This window comes from Xiphophorus maculatus, chromosome 6, assembly GCF_002775205.1.
Source record: "Xiphophorus maculatus strain JP 163 A chromosome 6, X_maculatus-5.0-male, whole genome shotgun sequence".
Taxonomy (NCBI): domain Eukaryota; kingdom Metazoa; phylum Chordata; class Actinopteri; order Cyprinodontiformes; family Poeciliidae; genus Xiphophorus; species Xiphophorus maculatus.
The window spans coordinates 23,627,991-23,651,471 of NC_036448.1; the positions used below are offsets into that span (position 1 = coordinate 23,627,991).

At 36.1% G+C, this 23,481-nt stretch overlaps 2 protein-coding genes across 3 annotated transcripts in view; one reads left to right on the forward strand and one right to left on the reverse strand.

The window, feature by feature from the left end:
* pigk (phosphatidylinositol glycan anchor biosynthesis class K) overlaps positions 1-23,481 on the forward strand; it is a 92,583-nt gene that overhangs the window by 36,794 nt on the left and 32,308 nt on the right. Inside the window, exon 11 of one of the 2 annotated variants that reach the window (XM_023336184.1) lies at positions 7,507-10,366. The exons of the other annotated variant lie outside the window; for it this stretch is intronic. Within the exon in view, the coding sequence (XP_023191952.1) occupies positions 7,507-7,623 (117 nt within the window). The 3' untranslated portion in view covers positions 7,624-10,366. Of the gene's footprint in view, positions 1-7,506; positions 10,367-23,481 lie in introns of those variants that run through there. 2 annotated transcript variants of the gene reach the window in all.
* st6galnac5 (ST6 N-acetylgalactosaminide alpha-2,6-sialyltransferase 5) overlaps positions 19,206-23,481 on the reverse strand; it is a 72,560-nt gene continuing 68,284 nt past the window's right edge. The window contains exon 5 of the mRNA XM_023336186.1: positions 19,206-20,656. Coding sequence (XP_023191954.1) covers positions 20,392-20,656 — 265 coding nt within the window. The 3' untranslated portion in view covers positions 19,206-20,391. The remainder of the gene's footprint in view (positions 20,657-23,481) is intronic.

Here is a 23,481-nt window from a genome sequence, read left to right on the forward strand (position 1 = left end):
TTATCAATACTGACTGATATGAAACACTTATATCGCGATGGGTTTTACAGCCATATGGTTCAGCCCTTCAGAGATTTTTTTCTTTCTTTCTTCAGGTTTTATCTGAATTTTCCCTTCCTCTTTGTTTACCAGATGACATATTGTCCTCTCCTTGTTGGGTTTGCTGATGTGGCGACCTGTCACACTTGATCCATCTCCTTTTGCTCTTCTTTACCCCGAGGACATCCTCTTATATAAACACTCACACACGTATACATTTACACAAATAACAGACTCGCACACACCTCTAGCTACCATTGTTCCTGCAGTTATCTGCCCCCGATGGCCACATGTTCACAATCCTCTCACAAACGTCCATGGCCAGTTGTTGTTTAGCCTGTGTAATTCCTCATTGCTGCTTTTCTCTTCCCCCTGGTCGCTCTGCCGCCTCACCTGTGAATCACACGTTAGAAACAAACAGCAGGAAAGCCCAGCATGTTTCCCCTATATTTATGCTCTTTGACGTTAGTCACTGTTTGAACTAGCTGCCAATCATATTTCAGGTGGTTTTTGTCAAAGTCTCAGTAGGGAAGATCACTTTTGTTCCAGGTATGTGCCTGTTTGAACCAGAATTAAATATTGGGAAACGGTTAAAGCTTTCTGAAAAGGCGGCTTGGGATTCACTAAAATGCTCCTTTAAAAAAACAACAAAGAAAAAGAAAACAAAAAACGTTGAAACTTATAAAAGTTCAAAAAGGGTCAGTCGTTCAGGGTCAGCACGAACAAAAGGAAACGTCACATAATCGTCCTCATGTGACTTCACACTGCCGGGAACTTTGTAACTGACAGCCATCTTGGCAGGCAGTTGCTATGGAGTTGCTATGACAACAATAAAGAAGTTACAACCTTAGAACTAACTCTCGCCTTGTTCTTATCTAACTTATAAACATAAGTACATTACAACTTTTACTCAGTTACAATTTTTGAGTACTCTACCCACCTCTGCATAATACTAAAGTAAATATTAGTGATATTTACTGTAGCACCTAGCTTACTGCCAAACTATAAAAATTAGCTTAGCTAATGTAGCTTTTATCTGCTAGCTAAGAGAGACATGTGGCCCACGTTTATGTTAGTATATGTACTTACTCTGCCAGTCAACAGGACCTTGTTATTCACGCGAAGAGTTCGTAGTTTCTTTACAAATCCGTTTAAGCATTGATTGTATGCCTCCATAGATTTCAGGCCGCGAAGCTCCGTGGCGTAAACACTCTTCCTGTTCATTAGGTAGTGAGTTATATTGTAGTATAAGATCAGAGGCAGCTTGTCATCGTCTGGCATGTTTCCATTCTCCGTCTCATATTGGTCAATGTTCACAGCAGCCATTTTGTTAATTTATACTTCTCTTGCACATTGGTTAAGAGTGTCCACGTATTTTCTTCACGCTAGTCTTAAAGCCACGATTCAGCCACGAATAATTGTTTCAATCATGTCCTGAAAATTTTAAGGATTTAATTTACTTTTACTGAAGCTCTATGTTGATGTGTTTAAATTTGGCAGAATTAATAAGACTGACTGTAAAGCTGGGTTCATCTCATGTTTTTTTTCCATGTAATGTTAGCAGCACATTTATTTGATGTTTTTTTTTTTTATTCATGTAGAATAAACAGGTCTCTCAGTTTTCAGTACTGTTAAGTTTTTTTTCTCAGATTGTAATCCTTTGTCATAGATAATCAGACAGCTCTAATTACATCAATTTAAAACGAGTAGAAAAGCATCCACTTTCTAAATAAACTTTCTCTCAGTTTGACTCTTTCAGACACAGACACTGGTCCTCCGTCACAAAAGACTCCCTTACCTTTAGTTAGAAATAAGCCTTTCTCTACTGGCTAATTCAGGATATTTTTGGACTAAACACCCACTCTCGTATCTGTTAGACAAACAAGACCACATTTGTTCTCGTCTGAGATGTTTCCTGCAGTTTCTGTCAATCTCTAACAAAAGCAGCATTGATTGTGATGCTAAAAGCATCCGTTTTTAGTTTGAGCTTCATTATTTCTGCTTTTCTGAAGCTGTGAGCTTTTGGTTTGCTAGATAATTTCTACAGAGGATACAGTGCTGACAGAAAAGTTTCAGACCCTTTCAAGTGTTTAAAACTCATCCTAAAAATGTATTATTTTTTGTTCTCAATGGCCCAAACAGTTCTGACAGCAGAGGATAATGAAAATTTCCTTTTTATTTAATAGAAATTAAAGCCTGCTGTATCCCAAACCGTCGATCTCTCACAGAGTTCAGTTGAATCACTTTTGACAACCTTAAATATTCTTTATACTAAAAGGTTTGCGGGCTTTCCACTTCTCAATGGCAGATCCTTTCAAGCTCAGCAAAGTTAACTGGAACTGTCTGAAAAATGTCAAAGCCAAAAGAATATTGGATGTTTCTGTGAATTAAGGCATGTCTGTTGTCTGCACCATCATATTTTTATGTCAGAAAAACTAAACCTCATGAAAAACTTAGTCTGCCTTTCTCTTTCTTTTCAAAGCATAGAAGAAGTTTCGACTTGAATGTTTTGAAGATGGTGTGCCATATGGCACCATCTGGAAATCTCTTACTGGAAACACAAATTATTTTGGGGTTTTACTTTTAAGAAAAAACCTTTTCATTGGGACTACACTGGATTCCCTGACTTTTCAGTAGGTTAGCATAATTTTCTCTGGAACACAAATCCAAATTATTAACAAAAAATCTGGCTATTTGTATTCCTATCACCGTAACAAATTGTGCTGGACGATATATTGTCCTAGTAATTATTGTGATAAACGATAATATTGTTCTTTTGAGACTATTTTCAAATAATATATTGACAATATAATTATAATGGAAATTCACTCCCTCAAAGACCAATAAACTTGTAAAAAATACTCTTGAACTGAAAGATGTTTTGACTTTCTAAAATAAAACCCAACAACCAAAAACAGTTAAATGGAAATAAAAAATCACCAAACCAAAACCATCAATGAAATGGATTATGAAATATCTCTAAACATAATCGCGCTTAAAAAAATATTAATCATCAGAATGGAAATTATCGCTCTCATTTGAATTTATCATGCGATTAATTACTTATTGAGACAGATTTTTCTGTGGACCGTATTTAAAATACTTGAACAAAAATTCACCTTATGAAGCTGAAATACTTTGGAGCAACAAACGGCCAATCCAGGAGCAGCATTTGTTTCCCTTGATGCTGATTGGCTGAACCCCCCACAGCAGAATTAAGAGACTGTAGATGTTGCCTTCTTCAGTAGTGCTAAAATGATTTCCACTTTGCATAATAATGCATGTTAAGGCATATTTCTTGTTTAAAGCTTTAAAATAGTCATCTATAAGCACTTTTCAAGGAGCTCTCAATTAAAATGTGTTTTTTAGCCCCACAAATATTGCTGATCCACAATGAAATAATGAAGTTACACTTAAAAATCACAGAATCTTATCAGGTATTTTGTCTAGTTTGTGAAGCAAATATCTTAGTACACATGAAGTAAAACAAAACTTGCAAGTAACTTCAGCAAGATATAAAAGCTTGTTTTAAGTAAATAATTCCTTCATGTCAATTAAAAACTTAGTGCTCCCACTTGAAGATTATTTCACTTCAGACATTTTTCTTATAAGTGAAATAATCTGCCAGTGGAACTAGTACTTTTTTTTATTAATATTAAAAAAATTATTGACTTAAAACAAGCTCCTATATATTGATGAAAAGTTACTTGTAAGTTAGTTCTCTTATTTCAAGTGTACTAAGATACACCTCTGGAAAAAATTAAAAGACCACTTAAAATGATCAGTTTCTCTGACATTACTTTTTATAAGTTTATGTTTGAGTAAAATGAACATTGTTCTTTTATTCTATGAACTACTGACAACAGGTCTCCGAAATTCAAAGCAGAAATGTTGTATTTATGCAGAAAATGAGAAATGGTCAAGATGATGAAAAAAATGCAGAGCTTTCAGACCTCAAATAATAAATAAAACAAAGTTCATATTAATTTAGAAACAACAATACTAATGTTTTAACTCAGGAAGAGTTCAGGAATCAATATTTGGTGGAATAACCAGAAGTTTTTCAGTGGGGTTTAGTGCAGTGGGCTTTTGATTGTGACCAGAAACTAGTGTTTTGTGTGTGTGTTTGCAGTGCCGCACTTTTGCTGCAAATATAATCTGCACTGGGAATGTCGTGAAACAGTTGAAGACGATGGATTTCTTAACCAAAAAATAAAAGAAGGAATAACTCAAAGCTGGGGGAAAGTTCAGGTCACATTTATGACAGACTGGCTTGGAGCTACAGTTACGACTTGACTGCAGCTGTTCACATCTCAAGTGTTTATTTTTATGTAGTTCCTAACAAGGTGACAGCAGCTCAGCAAATGAGATGCATATTCTGCAAATCCCTGATCAAATCTCTATAAAATACATAATATGAGGAAATATTTTTCTCTAGGAGCAACTTTTAATTAGCAGCTTTAACAGCTTCCAGCCATCACTTTCTCCAACATTATTCTCTCCTTATAAAAGCACGTCTAGCGTGGGCCACAATTACTTCTCAGTTGCTGCTTTAGCATTCCTGGATGGCAGCGGAGCTCTATTGATTTGACTTGATTGAGCTGTTAAATAAATTTGGACCCAGACGTAATCCAATTTTGCTGCTGTCCTCAGCCTCTCTTGGCTGGAAATTGGCAGCGTTGTCACACAACCTGAAGTTTGGGTTAAAGTGACGGCCTTGAACACACACACACCCGCACACACAGAGAGAGAGAGAGAGCGCCATGGGCCAACTCGCCACACACAATGAGAAATTAACGCTTGGCCTTGCCAACAACTGCTCATGTGAAAGGAATTTGAAATCCCTTTGAACGTATCAAGCAAGAGAAAATCATTATTTGAAATTATTTAATCACAGTAATTTCAAATGCTGACCTTGTGTAATTTTTTTTAGAAATGTTTTTATGGTTCTGCAAGGTCAAGCTCATCATGCCCCCTTTTCTGCTCACTGAAATTCGCCGTTCTTACTCCTCAGTCGCATCCTGAAAAGCCTTTGAGTCTTTGTTTATCTCTCGTTGATTGGTGGACGTACAGGCAGTGAGAAGATTAAACCTGAATATAACCCCAGTCTGCAAATGTTAGCGTCAGCTGGTGCCAAAGGCTGATTTTACTCGTATTCGATGCTCAGCGGGCGGTAATTTCAGACACTGGACATTCGGCGCATGCTTCAGCACTCGGTGTGCCAGGCACTCATTTGTATGTGCACACAAATAGAGCAGAGGAATCCACTCTACATATGCCAATTCAGCAGTACTTGCCTCTTGGGTGAAGGAGAAATTCAGCAAATATACGAGACTGCCTACTTGAGTGAAATTGGAAGGCAATTGGACTCTTTCACAAACTGAAATACTACCAGGGAGTCATCAAGATTAGATGAAATATTCTGTCTGCATGGCAATTTCGCTTGTTACCCTTATATGCCGCGTATAATGCATTGATTGCTGGGTATATTCACAACCATGAAATGTTTGGAGGTTTGAAGTACACTGCTTATTTCTGGGATTTCATGTAGGAGCTCAGAATCGTTTCTGTCCATGAACTCTGAATATTTTTGCATGTAAAGTTGCTTGATAAAACTCGACCGTTCATAGCAAAAATACATGCAGATCCTCTTTTACAATGAAACTAGCTGTAGATTGTTCTGGAATCACTTATGACTGAATACAGATTTCTATTGGAGTTATACATGCGTCTATAAATGCATTTTTTAATAGACGTCTTGTTTATAAAAGTACAAACCTTTACACCAAATGTCCAATATTTAGAGTTTACACTTACCTCACCAGATAGTCGCATGACTCCCATCTGGGCTGTGATTTGTCAGGTTTCTTCCCTTTAAATGGAAATATGGTGCAATTTATTTCCAAAATCCCAGTGAGAAGTTCAAGAAAATCTCCTGAAATTGGAATTCAAACTGGGAAAGTGAAAGCTCACCAAGACATCCAGAGTTCAGAATCCAAAATGGCCGCTTCAGATACAACACAAAGTGGAAACTTCAGGTATACTGTAAACATTTTGGGGTGTTTTTTTTGCATTTTTTATTTATTTGTGTCATATTAAACTGGTAGTAAGATTTTAAACCAACCTAATATTTAAAAATATAAATGTAGCTTCAGATTCTAATATTTTAAAGACTAAAATTAAAAAAAATTAAGACAAATGTTTGATTTTACAAAATTACAAATTCAGGCAAAAGAAACACTATCAAATTATTATTTTCGACATTAAGCTTATGAAACCAGTACTTACAATAAATTTGCGTAAATATGTCAGAACAAAGGAAAATGCTTAAAATAACAATATTTAGTGTTTGCAATTTATTCACTTGATCTCCACATGGCATAAAACAAAGCTTGTGTATAAACAAGAGGTCTCACTTTGACATAAGCTGTAAGTGTGCCTGTGTGTTGACCATTCATTGAAGTTACTCGCATTGGGAATACAGAAATTTTACTCAAAGCTTGTGATAGTTTATAATTACTCAAAAGTAAAAAGTATAAAAATAAGTATATTTTTTCTGAAAATTTACTCAAGTAAATGTAACGTTGCATATCTGTGTTACGACGCAGATATGTTGGAAAACGTTCAAGTTGTTCTTCAAAACTGAGTATTTTTCACCACAAAGCTTCTTATTTTGTCTGTTTAATTTTATTGTTTTAGTTTTTATCTGGATAAAATCGGTTCAGGACGCATGTGAGTGCCTTGATAATCTCCAAGAAACACAACAAATTCATATTTTTGATTGTTCGCATCATCTAATCATGTCTACATGTGATTAAAACCTCGTCTTCTTTTCAACTCGGCTGGTTTTTGACACCAAAGTTTATTTCTGGAGTCCCGCTGATGGTCTCCGCTCCAGTCTGGTACTTATAGTTCTCCTCAGCTCCCTACAGTTGTAGGTACAGTAAAATTTATGCCTACTGGGTGCTGCTGGGTCTGACTGGTGCCGCTCTGATTGGACAACAGCAGCAGGCGGAAATCTCCTGCGTACATCCTCAAAGCGCATCTGTAGCTTTGTCACTGGCAGAGGAGTTTGGAAGATGTTTTTAGAGGTTAAATCTCATCTCTCTGCAGAATATTGCAGCCACATTAGCATATAAATGTGCTACTTGTGAGCTGCATGTTTAATATGAGCGGGATTTAAAAGTATAATCGTACACAAAGTGATGATGTGGCAGTGAATGGGACAAACACAAGACGGGGGAAGTGTACTGATGAGCTGCACCACCTGCCTTTCTGCGTTGAACCTGAGTGTGTGCGCATGGCGAATGTTCGAAGAGATAAAGTAAATGTGTGTGAGTCTTTACCTGCTTGCCTGCCTGTGTGAATGACAGAACAATCAGAGGTTGGCTCAACAGGAGATATACACACACCATAACAAAACTTCATTCTCACCCCAATCTCCTCTGCCTCCCCCGCCTCCACCAGAAACCAAAGCAGAAAGACTGGCATCCTCCTGATGGCTTCATCCTGGGCCTGTGGACTTTAATCCTGCTGGTGTTTTTCAAGACCTACGGTGTTAAACATCTAAAGCACATCTTCTAAGGATCCGGCGCAGACGCAGCTGGACATCCCAGGACCCAGGGAGTCTTTCCTGAAGGGGTATTTGGGAAGAAGCTGCAGTTTGTGATGGGTTTTTATACCTGAATGTGGGAAGATGAGCAACAGAAACTACTGATTTGTATAAAGCTCCATAAACTATTGGTGCCTTTTTTTATGTTTTAAAGCTGCAGTATGTAACTTTTATAAAAATATGTTGTTTTTTTTACCATCTTTAATAAAACTGTCACCATGTCGTGACGGTGTAAGACAGATAATCTATGAAAAAAATTTAGCTCTTCCACTTCCTACATGAGCTATTACTGTGGTCTGCAAAAATGCACAAAAACAACCAATCAGAGGCAGGAGGCGGGTCTTAGGGATGTCAATCAATGTGCTAATGGCGGAAATGATGTTTTTTATTTGTTTTTCTGTTATGCGTGTTGTTTTCTATTCTTATTTGTTTACTTCGGTGATTAGGTTGTAAAATGTGAATCTTATATAAATTTTTTTACCATTTTTTTGGTATTATACAAAAAAAATTGCAGCATTCGTGGCAGGTTATGTGTGTTTTACTAAGGTTCAGGTTGGCAAAAAAACAAGTGGGAGTGGTGAATATGAGTGATTGACAGCGCTAAGATCCGCCCCCTGGCTCTGATTGGTTGTTTTTGACTGAGCGTTGTATTTCTGCATTTGTTTTGGGTTTTTTTGCAGATTATCCGTTTGATTATGACGTTTCCAGTGGAGAGAATGAAAAACAGCATCTGTTCCTGGTTTTCTACTCTTAAAGAAAACATGTATTTATGTCCTGTTATTAATTGTCAATGACATTGCAGAGCTGACTAAGTGCTTTTGAAATTTTTGAAAATCGGGATCTTGCTACTGTCTTGTAAAAGTAGTTGAGGATCTTATGTGAGCAACATGAAGTAACTCATAACAGAGGAGTGGATGGAGTAAAAAAGAATGTTAAGTACAAGAATAAAATTATAATATTAGCAGAGTAAAGTCCGTTAATGAGAATAACGGTTTACTGTACGACTTTATTCTTGTCATTACATTTTTTTCTTAGCCTGGCCCTTTCGCTCTGTGGTAGAAAGAAAATGGTGGAAAGTTGTGTGTTAATTTTTTTTCCCAGGTTTTCTAAAATTTCTACCTCTTCTTCTCTACAAAAATAGCTTGAGGTCAGTCGGATATGACCCAGAGGGATTCTGAACATTAGTTTTCGAGTTTTCTTTTACATTGACATTAGGATTAAGGCCTGGACTTTGACTGAGCCATTCCATAGTAGGTTTTTGCTGTATATTTAGTTCAGCTGGACGTCCGCCACAGCCTCCGGTCTGCTGTTCGTTCATCTCTTTCCATTTTTAAATGATGGAATGAATGTTTAGGATTTTATTTTCTAACTTTACTTGAAACGACTCCATAAGTTCTCTGACCCATCTGCTGCGTTCCTTCATGATGCTGTTTGCTCGCTAACGTTGTCCATCTAGATTATTTGATCAAATAGTTTTTGAACATATATGGTTGCATTTTATTTATTTTGAGGTTTTAGAGTAAAAGGGGCTGGACACAAACTCACTATTTGCATTTTTATTAATAAGACATTTTAGAAAAACATATTTCCACTTGTTTTTCACTACTTTTTGTTGCTCTGTCACATAAAATACCCATAAAATATGTACAAGTTTTGTTACATGAGGTGAAAAAGTTTAAGGTGTATGAACAATTTCTCCAAAACTGTACATATTAAGAAGTTTGTTTTTGTTTTATTTTGGGAAATGGTTAAATGTTCAGCCGTTTTTCTTCTATTTCACTTGTTCTGTTCCTCCATATATTTTTGTGTCGCAAGCAGAGTTTTGATCCTCTGTTGCACCGACATGCTTTATAATGCACTGAACTGAGTCTGCAGATAATTAAATTTATTTGGAGAGCACGTTGCCCCGCATATTTCAGCTGCAGCAGCCTATTTGTTTAAGTGCTACTCTGACTGTGGGTCACAGAAGGAAAAACACGCTGATTGGTTGTGAGTGGGCTGTGGAGAGATTACTGCAGGGGTGTCCAAAGTGTGGCCCCGGGGCCGGTTTGCGGCTGGTGGAATGATTCTGTGTGGCCGTTGTCCACAATTCAGGAATATTATTTTATCAGGATATCTATTTTATCAACCAAATGTTCTGCTTTCTTTTTAATTTGACAGCATATAACTACAACCAACCAGCCACTTTTACTCAAAAGTAGAATTGGAGCACATCCCTTCATTAGAGATTTAAAGCTGCAGTATGAAGCTTCTTTAAAAAATATATATATATATTTTTTGCGTTTGTTGAAACTGTAACTGTCGTAACAGTTTAGAAACAGATCATCTGTGAAAAAAACCGAGCTTCTCCACCTTCTCCCACTTCTAACTAGAAACAACCAATCAGAGCCAGGAGGCGGGTCTTAGTGCTGTCAATCAACCTCTCCATCACCCACTTTTGCTCTGCTACACTGCAGCTAGCATAGCATGTTGTGAATGCTCAGGCTAGTTAGCATGTGACCAATAACAGCAGATAAACGGTTTTCTTGTAATAAGTTGTTTCTCCACCATTAGCACATTTAGCAGGATTACATGGTTGATTGACAGCGATTAGACCCGCCTCCTGGCTCTGATTGGTTGTTTTTGGTTCATTTCTTTACATGGCAATAGCAACTCATGCTGAAGATGGAGAGATCAATCACAGATTATCTGCCTCCTAACAAACTGTCACGGCATCATGATAATTTCAACAAATATGTAAAAAACATTTTTTTATATAGGTTACATACTGCAGATTTAAGAAGGTTTTAGAAAGAAAAAGAGGGACTTGTATCTTGTTCTTGTAGCTTAGATTACATCTAAAATAAACAGATTCTTTCTGTATAGACATCAGATTGTTTTGCATTTTCCATAACAGATATACATTTTTGTGTCCCACCGCTACTTTTGACTTTAGTTTAACCACTTCTGGATTTTATCGTCACCCCGGTTCGTTTACGCTCTATTGCACCCCTTTTACCTGCCAATCACACTTATGGAGGATAACAATCCAACGCCTCACTGCCCTGCAAAAACACAAAATATTCAACTTTCTAGTGCAAACATCTTAGTACATTTGAAAAAGACAAAATTAACTTACAAGTAACTTCAGCAAGATATAGGAGCTTGTTTTAAATTAATAAATACTTAATATTGATTTTGAAAAAAAATACTAGTTCCAATACTTGTCACTTATGACAAGGGAAAAAATGTCTTGTGAAATAATCTGGCAGTGGAACTAGTAAATTTTCATAATTATTAAGAAATTATTGACTTTAAACAATCCGCTATACCTTTCTGAAAACTTTCTTGTAAGTTAGTTTTGTCTTATTTGAAGTGAACTAAGATATTTGCACTAGAATCTAGACTAAAAATGCTGGCTAAGATTTAGTGTTTTTGCAGTGGTCTGACCCGTCCTGGTTTCCATTCACTAAACTTGTGTCCGTGTTGGAGCATTCATTAGCTCCTCTGCTGCTGATCGTGTTTTTGGTGATGCTTTCCTCCAGCCAGTCTGCATCCCAGTGAATCCCCCAGACACCAACCGGCTCTCCCGAATGAATCTTCACTCCGTGACGTTTATTCTTTGGCCTTTTTCCCCCGCTGTAACCACTCTGCATTAGGATCGTTGTTTGGCAGAGAGACTGAAGGCGGATAGATTGAACCGGAGGTAGTTTATCTTCGCTCTTTGGCTCGCGCTCCACCCATTGGCTGCGCGCTGCCACTCTTCCTCGGGGCTGAAATGGAAAATGGATGAAGCTGGAAATGAAACTGTATGTACGGAAAGGCAGCTGCTGCGTCAGCCTCACTGTGTACCTTTTTTTTCTTATGCATTATTTATACAACACTTATTTCTTCTCCTTTTTCTTATTTCCTGTAATCCCTTTTTAGTCTTTCTTCCCTAGTTGACGGGAGAACATAGTGTGTAAAGCCCTGGTTAAAAAAAAAAACTAAAAATCTGAATAAATAAAGTACATTTTTAAAAACTAATTTGTTTTTAAACTAATTTGTTAATGACTTCTACTGGCCTTTTGAAAGCCTTTCAGCCGTTTTTATTCCTCCTTTTGACAACGTGAAAACTGGATGAAATGTTTGAGCTCCAGCAGACATTTTTAAATCATCACAGTCTGATGAATCTGCACATTTTAGTTAAAATCATAGACTTGTTTTTGCTGTTCCTCATTGTCAAACTCATAGCTGAATGTTTTCTCCTACATATAATGTTGTTTTTAAGTTAAGTGCCAATGGTCTGTATTTTTATTATTGTTGTTTTATGTCATTAAAGAGCATCAAACAAATTAGTTTTTAAAAATCTGAATAAATAAAGTACATTTTTAAAAACTAATTTGTTTGATGCTCTTTAATGACTTCTACTGCACAGTGTTCAGGATACCAAAAAAAACCCAACCAAAACATTAAATTATTGTTAAAAAATGTCTGGATTCTTTTAGAAGCAGTTGAGATCCAGATTAAGAATAAAAACGTTCAAAAAGTGGATTTTGTGTTAAGGTTCCCCTTTAAAAAAAAAAAAAAAATCCACACTTTGTACACTAGTTATACACTAATTTAGACCAAAGCAAACAAAATAAATCAGTTTTCAGATGAGTATTTTTGCAATGACTTTACAAAATGTCACCATACCCCATGCTGGAGGACAAACGGTGAGCATAACCATGGTTACAGATGCTGTAATACTGGAGAAAATGATTATCAAAAGCAGAAATTATGGAAAGAATGGGGTTTTTAAATAGGAAATATAATTGAAGGATTAGACCAATACCAGAAGCCAAAGAGTTGTTGTAGTCTGTTTATGGTTCAGAACATCTAATAACTATAAATATATAGAACTAAGCATGATTTTCTTTTTCTTTTTTAACTATTGGCAAGTAGTTAAAAACACAAGCTTTTAATGTGAAAACCTTCAACTCATCCACAGGCTGCACTACAGTGAGCCTAAATTAAACATGCAGCCAGCAGCGTCCGTGATCTAAGACATTATTTACAAGCAGCTGGGATAGATGTTACGTCTGTAAAAGTTTTATGATGTCCAAAAAACAACAAGCCAATCTTCTGTCAGGAACTGTAGCAGAAACAGAGACTTGCTGGCTGTGAAATGATCTAAGCTGATGCTGACATGGGGAAGCGTTAAATCATGTAAACTCTCCAACCTTATCGTCTTTGTCTTGGTAATTCTTGTTCAATCAAACTGATTTGTGGCGGTAAATGACAAAATGTTTCATCGCGTCTCTTTTGTCTCTGATTGCCACATTTTGCTGCAGCCTAGAAACGTTATTTTGGATTAAAACGTCTTTGTGGCGTTGCTATGGATGTCCCTCAGAGAAGATAGCTGAACTACTATTGCAATCACTGCACTATAAAATGAACATAAATATTTAGATTTTACTCTCTATAAATTGCTTTGGGGACTTGAACACAACTTTTTCTTTTTACCATAAATACTAAGATTTTATAAGTCTTAAAATCAGCGGTGACCAAACTGTGGCTCTGGGGCTTATTGCGTCCCTTGTGAGGTTTGTGTGTGGTCATAATCTCAATTAAAGAACGAGAGAAATTTGACCAGACATTTGACACAGAAAGACAGAATTTACATCTTTTGTAGGCGAGAACTTTTGCTGAAATTTTTTAATTTTCTTAAAGTGGAAAATATTCTATTTTAAAGACTTTTTTCTTTTAAGTTTTTGTCTTATTTTATTTAAGTTAATATAAAGTGGGACCACAAACATCCAGCAACATTTACTAAAGTGAAGACTTATCTCATTCATTCATTAATGTTGGCAAAAAAATTACATTTTTGCAGAAGATGTCACTCAATAATTCATTCTAGCGAAAAGACAAATTTTGAAAGAAAAAAGAAAATATATTATAAAAATACAGACTTTTCTTTAGGAAAATAAAGAAAAAAGCCCACAAACAAGTGACAGCATTTTTTTGTCTCAGATCTTCAGATGTGCAATGATAAACAAAAATCTAAATTGGTGGTTTGTTTTATTAAAATATATCAAGCTTAATTTATTACTAACCAAGTAAAAACAAAACAATAGTAAAAACTATCTAAAAAGAAAACACTGAATTATTTTTGTATTTTTATCCTGCCAGTACTTTGAACTTGGGAAATTGGCCAAAAGTTTAGACATTAGTCAAAAAAAACTTTCTGAGATGTATTCCCTGTCCTTCACTCTAAGGTCGCTTCTTTTCAGGGATTATCTTTCACATCTTTGTAAAATACAGACACATTTTTACTGCAGAACTCTGAGCTTCAGTCCTCAGCTGTATTATGACTTATGAGATCGGATTGTGTCCTCAGTCTGAAGAGAAACTGTGACGTTAAACGCTCTCTCATGGTGTGAGCACCTCCATCACTCTGCTGCTGCTCACAGCCTTCATATTCAGTGATGAGGTCAGCCATGTTGTAGAGGGAACATTATAACTTAGAGGTTACCTCTACAGGAAAAACCCAAAGATGATGCAAAGGTACCAGATTAGACTGAAAAGACTCGTTATGAGCTGATAGGTGGTAGAAAAATGCGACCTTTGGAGTAATTTTGCAACTGCCAGAATGTTACAAATTTAACTCTCCAGCAACTGGAGCCGATGCAGATGGAAAGTTTTAAATTGTAAATTATAAAACCACATATTGTTTAAACAGAAAATATTTTGTACAACAAAAGGGATTTTTTTTCTTTATAGCTTTTAGTAATCATAGTAATTATGCCCACAAATACATAATTGGAGAAGCACATTCATTAAATTTGGCTTTGTACAGTAAAGCTTTTCGGATAAAGCTGTCAGACTAAAAACATTCTCTACACCAACGAGAGAAAATATCTTTTTCAAACCTACAATAGTTTATTTCTTCTGTAGTTTGTTTTACTAAAAATATTGCATGTTTAATTTATTGCCAGAAGAGTTTTAAAAAAAATTATTCCCTTTCTCTATTGATGTAGAAAACATGGTGTACTTTCAACTTCCTGGGTGCACAAGTGCTTGAAGATGAAATTGTGATTTTGTAAGGAGCGCTACCTGTAAGTATGAAGGTATCACTGTTTTAAAACTAATTTTAACAAGCTTCTTGAGCATGGAGCCTTCCTAAATAACCAGCCAAAATCAAGTTATTAATCCCAAAAATGTAACAAACGCAACAAAAAAGTATAATATGCTTCACTTTTATAAGACGTGAATCTGGGAAGTTTTATTCTATATTTAATTTTTGCTCAAGTCTGTGTCAAAATCTAAATAACAATGAATATATGTAATATACAACATTTTTATATACCTCAAATACACATAAATAGGCATCGGAGAAAGTTTGCCTGTTCGCGGAGTTGTTTTGTAGAGCAAAGTAGGAAAGAAAATTGTAGCTTCAGAAGCAAAGATATCAACAAAAATGTGAGCTAACACGCTATTGGTTGTTCTTTGCAAAGCAACCAATGGAAGAACGCAATTTATTTTCCTTCCCGCTGATTGGTCGTGCAACCAAGGGCGGAAGTAAACAAGACTGAAGACGTTAGCTTGTCTGGTAAGGCTAAAACGATTTCCTCTTTGCGTTTAAACTATTAAAATGTGCATTTACACCTGTTTTTAGAGGCGCACTAAAGTATTTGGGCATTTCAGTTGTTAGCTAGGTGCTACCCGAGATCCACTTTACATAATAATCTATCAGAAGTACAGAAATTATTTTGGGCTTTAAAAAAAAGCTGTTAATGTTATACGTTATTATTTTAAATATATGTTAAAATCGTTTAAATCAAGGCTGTCCCACCTCGCCTAGAGAAGACCCCTGTCATGTCTGCAAAACTTCCCAGCAGAAATTAGCATTTTCGGCAGCCTGGTACATGGCAACAGTTTTAATCTCCGTGGTTAATTTGTCCCAATCCACGATACCTGGTCCGGTTGGATTTGCATGTTAATCTCAGCACAACCCAATTTAGCAGTGATTAATTTTCAGGATGCAGGCTTTATTTATTCAGCTTTGCCTGAGGTGTGCAGCCTCGGACTGTTTTTGTTTTACACCTCGCTTGATTAAAATATTTTCAGAGTAAAAATTATGTTTCATTATTTGTGGCTCAGCTGTGACTGGCAGGTGGGTTAATCTTCTTAGTGTGCTCTTTGCATACAAACAAACACATTGTGGATGGAATTGCACATGCATTTGCTCACTGGATTAACTGGGAATTTCATCATTTTTCAGGAAACTTCTAATTATTTTTACCTCTATTTAGCCTTTTCGTCTCTTATGTGGGTCAGGTTAATTTAGGCAATTATATCATTAGGATTGTAGATAAATACTGCTGGGATGTACATTTTCTAGGCCATGTTCTCACTTGTCCTCATAAAACGTTTGAAACAATTCAAAGCAGATATTAAAAACCTCATAATATGATCTGATAATTGTGTAGCCCTTATTTCAACTTTTAAAAGATTAAGAGGGCAGCGATTATTTTTTTTTGTCATTTTTCCAGCTCAGTAGGAAACCCTAAATCATCCTAAATGCTAATGAGGACATTTTATTGATCGAGTGAAGGCTCTACGACCTCATAATCGAGGTGAGGTGTCCCTCTGCTGTGCTTGATTACCCTTTGTTACCTTGATCTATGTGCCTTACATTCAGGCGGAAAGGCAGTTTGCTGCCATTTTTAAGCACAAAAACCGCTCACACACTGGGTTATGAACACGCTGGAGGATCTATTTGCAGCTCTTGGGAATAATGAGCGAACCTTGTAGCTGGTGCCTGTCTTTCATTATTATTTCAGCATGACACAGCCCCATGTCACAACCAGATGGAAGGAGCAAGATTGAAAAGTAAAAATGGCAGCTGTCGTCAGCCGAGGGTGAAGCCGAGTCACTGGTTTCCTGTCCTGCTGATGAGAAAACGTTTCATAACTAAAAAAAATCACAGGTAATACTTTATTTTTCCAACAATTATTCTTTCTAAGTTAAGGCAATTTTTATGGATTGAAGAAAAATTAGACTAGCGTACGTACTTTCTTTGTATCACTTCACCGCCATCTCCAGCTTTTATTCTGTACTATGTGTTAAAAATGTCCTTGGATATAGAAGCAGAAAATGGCTCCGAATTACTGGAATCCAGCTGAAAAACCTTTCATCCAGCGCTCAAAAAAGAATTAAAATCACAAGTGTTGGTATAACCTTACACTGTATCATGTTTTATTGAGATTTTATGTAACAGATTAACACTGGGGGGATGATGCTTGGTTCACTGCAAAAATAAAAAAATCTTACCAAGTATTTTTGGCCTAGTTTATAGTACAAATGTATTAGTATACTTGAAATGAGACAGAACTAACTCATAAATAACCTTTCAGCAATATATAGGAGCTTGTTTCAAGTAAATAATCCCTTAATTATGATGAAAAAAATTCTAGTTCCACTGGCAGATTTTTCCACTTATAACATGGGAAAAATGTATTGTTATAAGTGAAATAATCTGCCAATGGAACCAGTACTTTTTCATTATTATTAAGGAATTTTTGACTTAAAACAAAACATAAGGTTTTGGTAAGAAGTTACTTTTGAGTTAGTTTTGTTGAGACATTTTCTCTACAAACTAGATCAAGATTACTTGTGATCTTGATCTAGTCTGTAATAAGATTTTGTGTTTTTACATGTTTTTACAAATGAAAATCTAAATTAGTTTTTATTCAGCCTCTTTTATCCAGATACCCAAAAATAAAATTCAGTTCCTAACAAAATCACCCAGCTATTCTGCAAAGTTTTTAAGACAAACATTGGGTTTCTCAACCTTGCCATTCAGAAATGTGGGCTTTATGGAATAGAAATTGCAGATATAGATAGTACAGGTCCTATAATTGTCAAATTAAAGGAAACAGCAAACATGTAGAATCAGAGTCTCTGGTCAAATGAGACCAAAATATCACTTTTTGGTCTCAAAACATTATGCATGGAAGAAAACCTAACTTTACACATTAACTTCAGCACTCAATCAATGCGCATGGTGAAGCATGGTGGTGGCAGCATGTTGGAGTAGTTCTGTTCTGATTTGTTCTTTTTCTAAATCTTTGGTTAATTTTATTGATTGTGGCTTTGCAGTTTGGACAATTGTTCCCTAAATGTCACAATTTCAAACGAAATATTAAGTTAACAAGCAATTTAGCTTCAAACTAAATTGTTTAGCATATAAAATAAATATTCTGTTTCAAGCTAAATATTTAAGGTACTAACTAAGTGTTTAGTTTGAAGCTACATATTCAGCATGCCAACTAAATATTTACCTTCAAATTAAATACTTGTGAAATAAATATTTAGATCCAAACTTAATATTTAGCTTGCTAACTAAATACTGGACTTCAGACTAAATATTTAACTTGTGAAATATTTAGATTTCTAAATAAATATTGCTTGAATCTAAATATTTAGCTTATTTACTACTTATTTACTTTGAATCTGACTATTTGCTTGTTAACTAAATGGTTATTTTGAAGCCCGATGTTTAGCTTTCTAACTAAATATTTGGGTTCACACTAAATATTTGATTTGTGAAATAAATACTGAGCTTGAAACTACATTTTTAGTTCCCTGACAAAATATTTACCTTCAAATTAAACACTTCACTTGAAGGTAAATGTTTAGTTGCTGAATAACCCAAATCATTGCTGTTTTATTTTGACTGTGTAACTTTATAAACGCCACCCAAAGGATTCGGCACCAGCATTAAAATAATGTCTAGTTTTTCCTGACTGACAACCGAGTTTTATTCATGAAGGAGAGGAGACGAGAAAAATCGGGAGGAGTTCACATGTAACTCATAAAAAATCAATCCAGAGCAAGAGATTGACAGAACCCACGCTTAGTTTAACAAAAAAAAAAAAAAAAAAAAGAGAGTAAAGCTGGTGTTTCTCCACCTGTCACACCTCTGTGAGGTGATTCAGGCTGCAGCGGACCAATGCTGCTGCACCTCTGCTCTCCATCTTTATCTCCTGCTTGTTTGGTGCCTCCTGGCTGAGCTTTTACATGGAAATCCAGCTTGTAGTTAAATAAATTGCACTATTAACTGGCGACTGGAGCCAACAAAAGACCCGCGATATAAACATACAGGAGAAGTGAGAGAAAACATCCCAGCCACTGTTCCACACCTGTCAGTCATCCCGGATACGCAGCGGCGCAGCAGAGTTTGACTCGGCTGTGTGTGTGTGTGTGTGTGTGTTCACCAGAGGGATCACAGAAGACGTAAACTGGAGGATAATTTCCCAGATGAAAGACCCGAACAGGACAGAGATGAAATTTTCATTCCCCTCAAACCACAAACATCAACGCACTTCCTTGAGATTTTATTTGATGAACTACAGTAGTTGGTGGTGCACAATTTGTAAATTTTTGACATTTTAATGTCTAAATTTCAAAAGTCAATATTTCTAAAAAAAAAAAATTATTGAAAATGTTTGAGTTTAATCTCAAAATTTAAGTTTTTCCAAATCTTCAAACTCAAATTTTCTAGCAAAAAAAGTGGAAATTTCTGAGTATGAAAAATCAAAAATTTGCTAGAAAAAATTCTAATTTTACCCTACCCTAATGTCAGAAATTTTCTGGAAATAAATTTGGACATTTTTAAGATTAATCCCAAAATTAGATTATTTGCTAGCAAATTTTCGACTTTTCAAAATCTGAGTTTTGTCAAGCAATTTTCTGAGTTTTTTTTTGGCTAAAATGTACTTATTTGTTCCTATCCACAATGGCCCTAACACACCATCATAGAAATGGGATGAGCAAGTTATGAGTGTATAAATACTTTTGCAAGGTGACTTCAATGTTACCGACAGTGAACTATCTGGCTAACCTGCCAAGAGGGGACTTCTGTTTCTGGTCATTTGAAAAAGCAAAAACCCAATATAAAATTTACTTTTAAGCCCAGTTGTCATAATATATCTTCAAATTTCACTTTTAATCATTTAAGAAAAAATGCCAACAGGGGTCCTGGATATCTGGGCTTTAGTGTTATTATTTAAATAAGTGTTTTCAATACAAATATCCTCAAAAAAAGAAATTATGGCCACATTTGAAAATGAATATTGTTCCGAATGCCATTTAATGGCAGCATGAATTAATATCAAGGTCTGCAGCATGAGCAAAAATGTATATTTTAAATTAGCTTAAATATAAGTATTTTTTGTCACTTAATATGGATAAGTTGCTCCTCTGACTCTAATGATTCGTAGTGGTTCTGCCTCTGTTGTTCTTAGCAGTCAAAGAGAGCAAAAGGGAAATGCTCTAGACAGCACACAGTATGTGTCTCTACTTTTGTAGGACTTTCCATTGACTTCCATTCATTTCTAACCATCACATACCTAACCCTAACCAAAACTCAATTCACACCTTAGTCTTAAACCTAACCCTAGCACAAAAACAACATTTCTCCTTGTGGGGACCAGACTTTCATCCCCACAGAAGCGATGGGTCCCCACAATGGAATATGTGTCAGGAAAATGGTCCCCACAATACATCAAATACATAACACACACACACACACACATACGCACACACCCCCCTTCAGAGAGTTTGATGATTCTGCCTTTCAGGTTTTCAAACAGCTCTGAGCCGCATCATGTCCCTCCATGAATAAAACTCTGGCTGCAGCAAAGGCACTCCTCATCCATGCAGCGCTGTCTGTTTTTCCAGTTGTCCATCGGAGCTATTGGATCTCTAAAAGCGCATCCCAGCTCCACTGGCAGTCACGTATTCTGCAGAACGATAGCGGCGGCAGCGGCGGTGGCCGTTCCCGGCAGTGTCCGGTTGTCTGGGAGAGGCGGGGGGCTCCAGTCCGGCTGGAAGAAGTGGATGTCAAACGTCCTTGCCCAGTTGGCAAAGGCGCGCTTCTCCGTGATGAAGCGGTGGTGGCTGCCGCGTTTGCCGCGCTCATGGGAGATGTACATGGCGCACTCGTCGGGCCCCCGCGGCTCGTAGTAGTGGTAGGGGACGGACTGGTGCTGAGGCTCCCTGCGGAGACAGAAACGGGCGACATTTAGGAGAATTTTAATGAGTTTCATTAGATACCATGAAGCATTTTTCATTTCAAGGTGAAGGAGAATGGTTGGCTTTAATTTATCATTTGCTGAGCAGATAAGTTTAATTAGATTCATATTTAAAAGTGGCACTTTCATCCAAGCCTGAAATAAGAAAATTAAAAAAGTTTCACAGTTTAAACTTGATTATTAAAATGTTAAAGGTGCACTGCTCACTTTTATAGCAGTTTTGACAACCTATTTTTTTTATTTTTTTCCTTTTTACCAATTCAGTTCAGTTTTGTTTACACTGCAAAAAACACAAAATATTACCAAATATTTTTGGTCTAGTTTCTAGTGCAAATATATTAATACACTTGAAATAAGACAAAACTATCACAAACTAGACTAAACTAGTTTATGATAGGAACTATTGAGCATAATTAATGATGTGGAAGTTATTTTTAATATGTTTTTAGCCTTGATTTAGGGTGTTTCAGCAGTTTTGCAGTTCTCTGGAAGTTTTTTTTCCAGATTAGATGAATATAAGAACTGAATGCTAGCTCTCTGTGTTTGTTTCCCTTTACGTTACAATATGAATACATTTACTTTGGCCTAAATTTTAAGTCCAATATTCATGTTTGAAATAATTGTGAGGATTTTTCAGTTCAGCTTGCTAGCTAAGCAAGTTCCTCAAGTGATTTTTCCATCATTTAGTTGATTTCATTGTTTTCTGAAAGCACTTCATTTGGGTTCTTATTAAATATTCATGAGACATTTCACCAATTTCTAAATTTCAGCATTTTCACCAACATCAGTCATTCCCACAGTCATTTATCATCATATATTCATCTGTCTCCTGACATCTAATATTGACATTACATATTCATATAGTCATCATTTTTTCTCTTATCTGATCGTGTCTCTGAGTTTACAAGCTACTTTGGGCCTGAAGCTCGACCTCATTCCTCAAAACTGAGTTTCTACGTGTTTTAAACTGCAGGCCTGATCAAGCTGTCAAGATAACTACAATCACATCTCAAAATGCAGCAGCAGCAAGTAAAGGAGTGTGCTTCTGTTTGTGTGTTGAGAAAAGGAAGATTTGTCATAAAGGTCATTCAAGGTTTTATTTTAGTTAAAAGTGCCCTCTATGCTCTCCACTTATAGTGAGTGCATCACTCTGGAGACTTTGTGGTGAATTATGTTTTAAATTAAGAAAACTATTTTTCACTGCTTCCTTTTTCTTTGCAGAGTCTGCTTCTGTTTTCTTATGAATCAGGCTGGATTAAGATGAAACCCGTGACTGACACGTCACATTACCCCAACCCTTTTGTTTTTAGTCTCCAATCTCATTGTCACACTGCAAAAACACAAGAAAGTATTTTTATCTGATTTCTAGCGCAAGTGTTTTAGCACATTTGAATTAAGAGTAGACTAACATAAAAGTAGCTTTTCAGCAAAAGAAATAAGCTTGTTTTATGTCAATATAGATACAAGCTGTACTTGTTCCACTGGCACTTAAACAGGAACATAATCTGCCAGTGGAGTTTGTACTTTTTAAACTATAGTAAGAGGTTATTTACTTCAAACAAGCTCAAATTTCTTGCTGAAAAGTTACTTTTAACTTAGTTTTATGTGCTAAGATATTTGCACTAGAAACCAGGCCAAAAATACGTGGTAAAATTAAGATTTTTTGCAATGCAGTGATAAACCTACAATTAATCCCAAAATTAGATTCAGCTTTTAACTAATCTTTTAATTTTACAAAAATGTTCCTTCTAACTGGAAGTAATGTTTACATCAACTAACTCACTCACGCTTTGGTTACCTAGCAACGACCTGTTGAGTAACTGCCGCAGCAGCAGTTTAAGGTTTCACCGCTGTGCTTCATGACTGCTTAAAAATAAAAAACAACAGAGTGGAGTGAAAACTGTGGATAAAATATGAAAAGTCACACAACCAGTTTGGCTGTAACTCAGATATTTAAAACAAAACTAATCAATAATCATCAATAGACTGATATGAAAAGATTATCTTGTGACATTTTTTAGCCATATTGTCCAGCCCCATCACCAACTGTACAGATTTTAGCAAACGTAAATAACACAAGATAACCTTTTTTAATGCGACACCTTTTACATCTGTTGTTACCTTTGTGAGATGAGAGTTTCATTTCCTATCATAAACAAACTCCTTAATAATTTTAAAGGGGGAGTTTTATGGATTTTCCAGGCACATAGTGCCATTTTATAGCACAATCAAGTAACCATGTTACTTTCAGTTGTTATAAAAACCCTGTAGATATCAAAAATAACTTAAAAGAAACTTGACTTTGAATAGGCCTCTGTCTCTTTAAGAACCTCCTACATGTCCCTTTTATCTAGTTACAAGCAACAATTCTCAACCATCGATGCCATTGAAAGCTGTTTTTAGGAGCTTGGAGGTCGTACAGTTCTGCCAGCTGTTTGCACATTGTTGCTGCCACTAGTCTAGAGGAGTTTGGGGTAAATAGTCACAGAAATTCAAATCAGAACCACCAAACTCCTCCTCCCAGCTTTGTTGCTCAAGCTGTTAAAGTGCTGCACTGCTGTTAAGATAATGCTGAATTCTAATTGCTTTGCAGGAAAATTTCATTAAATCAGTTTGATTTAATGTATCAGTGGAAAAGCTGTTTGAAAAACATACTTTAAATGCACAGACTGCTGACTTTCAGTAAAATCTGCACACCTCAGTTGTCATGAGAACTACAATGGACCGCTGAGAATCAGCAAGCAATTTCTGGAAGAAATGAAGCAGCATTCCTTCTTCATATCTGTTGGG